Source organism: Penaeus vannamei, chromosome 26, assembly GCF_042767895.1.
Source record: "Penaeus vannamei isolate JL-2024 chromosome 26, ASM4276789v1, whole genome shotgun sequence".
Lineage (NCBI taxonomy): Eukaryota > Metazoa > Arthropoda > Malacostraca > Decapoda > Penaeidae > Penaeus > Penaeus vannamei.
In genome coordinates, this window is record NC_091574.1 from 1,999,910 (window position 1) to 2,002,409 (window position 2,500).

The window sequence follows — 2,500 nt, forward strand, 5'->3', positions numbered from 1 at the left end:
TGCCACCCCTTTCTTGCTTGCCACTTGTGTCATTAGTGTGTTACTCCTTCTCTCTGTGAGTCGCTTGATCTTCTGGACTATTAAGGGTTAGAAGGGAGAAGCTGGGGATTACGACGAAGAGGGGAAGGAGAGAGAGAGAGAGGGAAAGGAGAGAGAGAGGGAGGAGGAGGAAGGAGGGGGAGGAGAGGAGGGAGAGAGGAGGAGGAGGGAGGGAGGGAGGGAGGAGAAGAGGAGAGAGAAGAAGGAGGAGAGGAAGAGAAGGAGGAGAGAGGAAGGAGGAAGAGAGAGGAGGGAGGAGGAAAGGGGAGGAGGAGGAGGAGAGGAGGGAAGGTGAGAGGAGGGAGGAGGGAGGGGGAGGGAAGAGGAGGGAGGAGGGAGAGGGAGGGAGAGGGAGAGGGAGGATGGGAGGGAGAGAGAGAGAGAGAGAGAGAGAGAGAGAGAGAGAGAGAGAGAGAGAGAGAGAGAGAGAGAGAGAGACAGACAGACAGACAGAGAGAGAGAGATGGAGACATAGATATAGATGTACAAACAGACAGACTGACAGATAGATAGGTTGAGAGGTAGATAGATAGAGAGGAAGTCATATGTTCTATGTAAACAGAGCGAAATAATCCTTAAAAGCCTCTTCTCGTCTCTTTACTTTCATTTCTTCTTTATTATCGTCCTCTTTTCGTTCGTCCTGTTATCATTTCATCGCTATTCCTCTTCTTCCTACTCCTCCTCTGTTTCTCATTTTCCAACCTCTTTTTATCTTCTTATATCTTCTTACCTCTTTTTTTCCTTTTTTCCTTTTTCTTTCTAACTTTCATTGTTTTGCTACTTTTTTTTTTTTTTGCCTTCTTTTCGTTTCTTTAATTCTTTTCTCTTCATTTTTTTTTGTTTTTCCTCTTCTTTATTTCCTCCGTTTCCTAACTCCTGTACCTTTCTCTTCTTGTTACTCTTCTCTATTTCTTTTTGCTTCTCTTCTTCCTCTCCCTCTTCTTTTTCCTTATAGCAAACTTTCTCCCTCCCTCTCTCTCTCTCTCTCTCTCTCTCTCTCTCTCTCTCTCTCTCTCTCTCTCTCTCTCTCTCTCTCTCTCTCTCTCTCTCTCTCTATATCTCTCTCTCTCTCTCTCTCTCTCTCTCTCTCTCTCTCTCTCTCTCTCTCTCTCTCTCTCTCTCTCTCTCTCTTCTCATCTCCCCCTCTGTCACACCCACTCTCTCCTCTTCTTCCTCTTTCTCTTCTCTCCTCCCATTCCTCCTCCTCTTTCCCACTCTCTCATCTTTCTTCTTCTTCCTCTTTCTCGATCTCACTTCTTTCTTCCTTCTTCTTTCTCACTCTTACCTCCTCCTCTCTCTTCTTTCTTCTTCTTGCTCACTCTCCCGCTCTCTTCTCTCGTGCCTCCTCTCTCCTTACTCCTCCTCCTCCTCCTCCTCCTCCTCCTCCTCCTCCTCCTCCTCCTCCTCCTCCTCCTCCTCCTCTTCCGCCTCCGCCTCCCTCCTCCTCCTCCTCCTCCTCCTCCTCTTCTCCTCCTCCTACCTCCCCCTACCTCCTCCTCCTCCGCCTCCGCCTCCTCCTCCTCGTCCTCCTCCTCCTCTTCCCCTCCGCCGCCTCCTCCCTCCTCCTCCTCCTCCTCCTCCTCCTCCTCCTCCTCCTCCCCTCCTCCTCCTCCTCCTCCTCCTCCTCCTCCTCCTCCTCCTCTTCCCCTCCGCCTCTCACTCTCTCTCCGTCTCTCAGGATCAGGTCTGGCTTGTGATCGTTGGTGTTGAGCTTGGGGAGGGGGGGATGGGGGTGAGGGTAGATGGAGGGGGAGGTAGAGGGAAGGGTGTTGGGAAGGGGGTGATAGGTGGATTGGAGGGTGAGGGAGGGAGGGAGGTGGGAGAAGGAGGGGGTGATGAGTAGTTGGGGGGATGGGTAGATGGAGGTGGGGGAAGGGGGATGGGTAGTTGAGGGGGAGGGGTCAGGGAGGGTAAGGGAGTGTTGGGGAAGAGGGGGTGAGTGAATAGGAGTGGGGGTGGGGGTGGGGAGGGTAAGTGGATGCTGGGAGTGGATGCTGGGAGTGGGGGATGGGTTGGGGTGATTGGTGGGGGGGAGTAAGAGGAGTGAGTGAAGATGGGGGTAAGGAGTGGAGTGAAGTGAGTGAGAGACTGAACGAAGGAGTGGGTTTAGTTGAGGAGGAAGAGGGAGTGGATTTCGTGGAGATGGGGGGGGGTATATGGGGAGGAGCAAGAGAGGGAAGAGGATGGTGTGTGTGTAGGGGGGGAGGGGTATATGCTCCCTTCTCCTTGGTAGAGGAAGGAGGGGGGAAAGGGGAGGGAGGAAGAGAGAAGTTGGTGGCATAGAGGGGACTCTATCCACCTTCTGAGTATAAACACACACGCACACACACACACACATACAAACACACACGCAGACACACAAACACACGCAAACACACAATCACAAACACAAACACACACACAAAAAAACACAAACAAACACAAACACCCTAACCTACCCACATACCCACACACAATTTAC

At 51.9% G+C, this 2,500-nt stretch overlaps 1 protein-coding gene across 1 annotated transcript in view; it reads right to left on the bottom strand.

The window, feature by feature from the left end:
• LOC138866527 (RNA-binding protein 25-like) overlaps positions 1 to 2,500 on the bottom strand; it is a 14,621-nt gene that overhangs the window by 11,531 nt on the left and 590 nt on the right. The window contains exon 2 of the mRNA XM_070139595.1: positions 1,020 to 1,164. Within this exon, the coding sequence (XP_069995696.1) occupies positions 1,020 to 1,164 (145 nt within the window). The remainder of the gene's footprint in view (positions 1 to 1,019; positions 1,165 to 2,500) is intronic.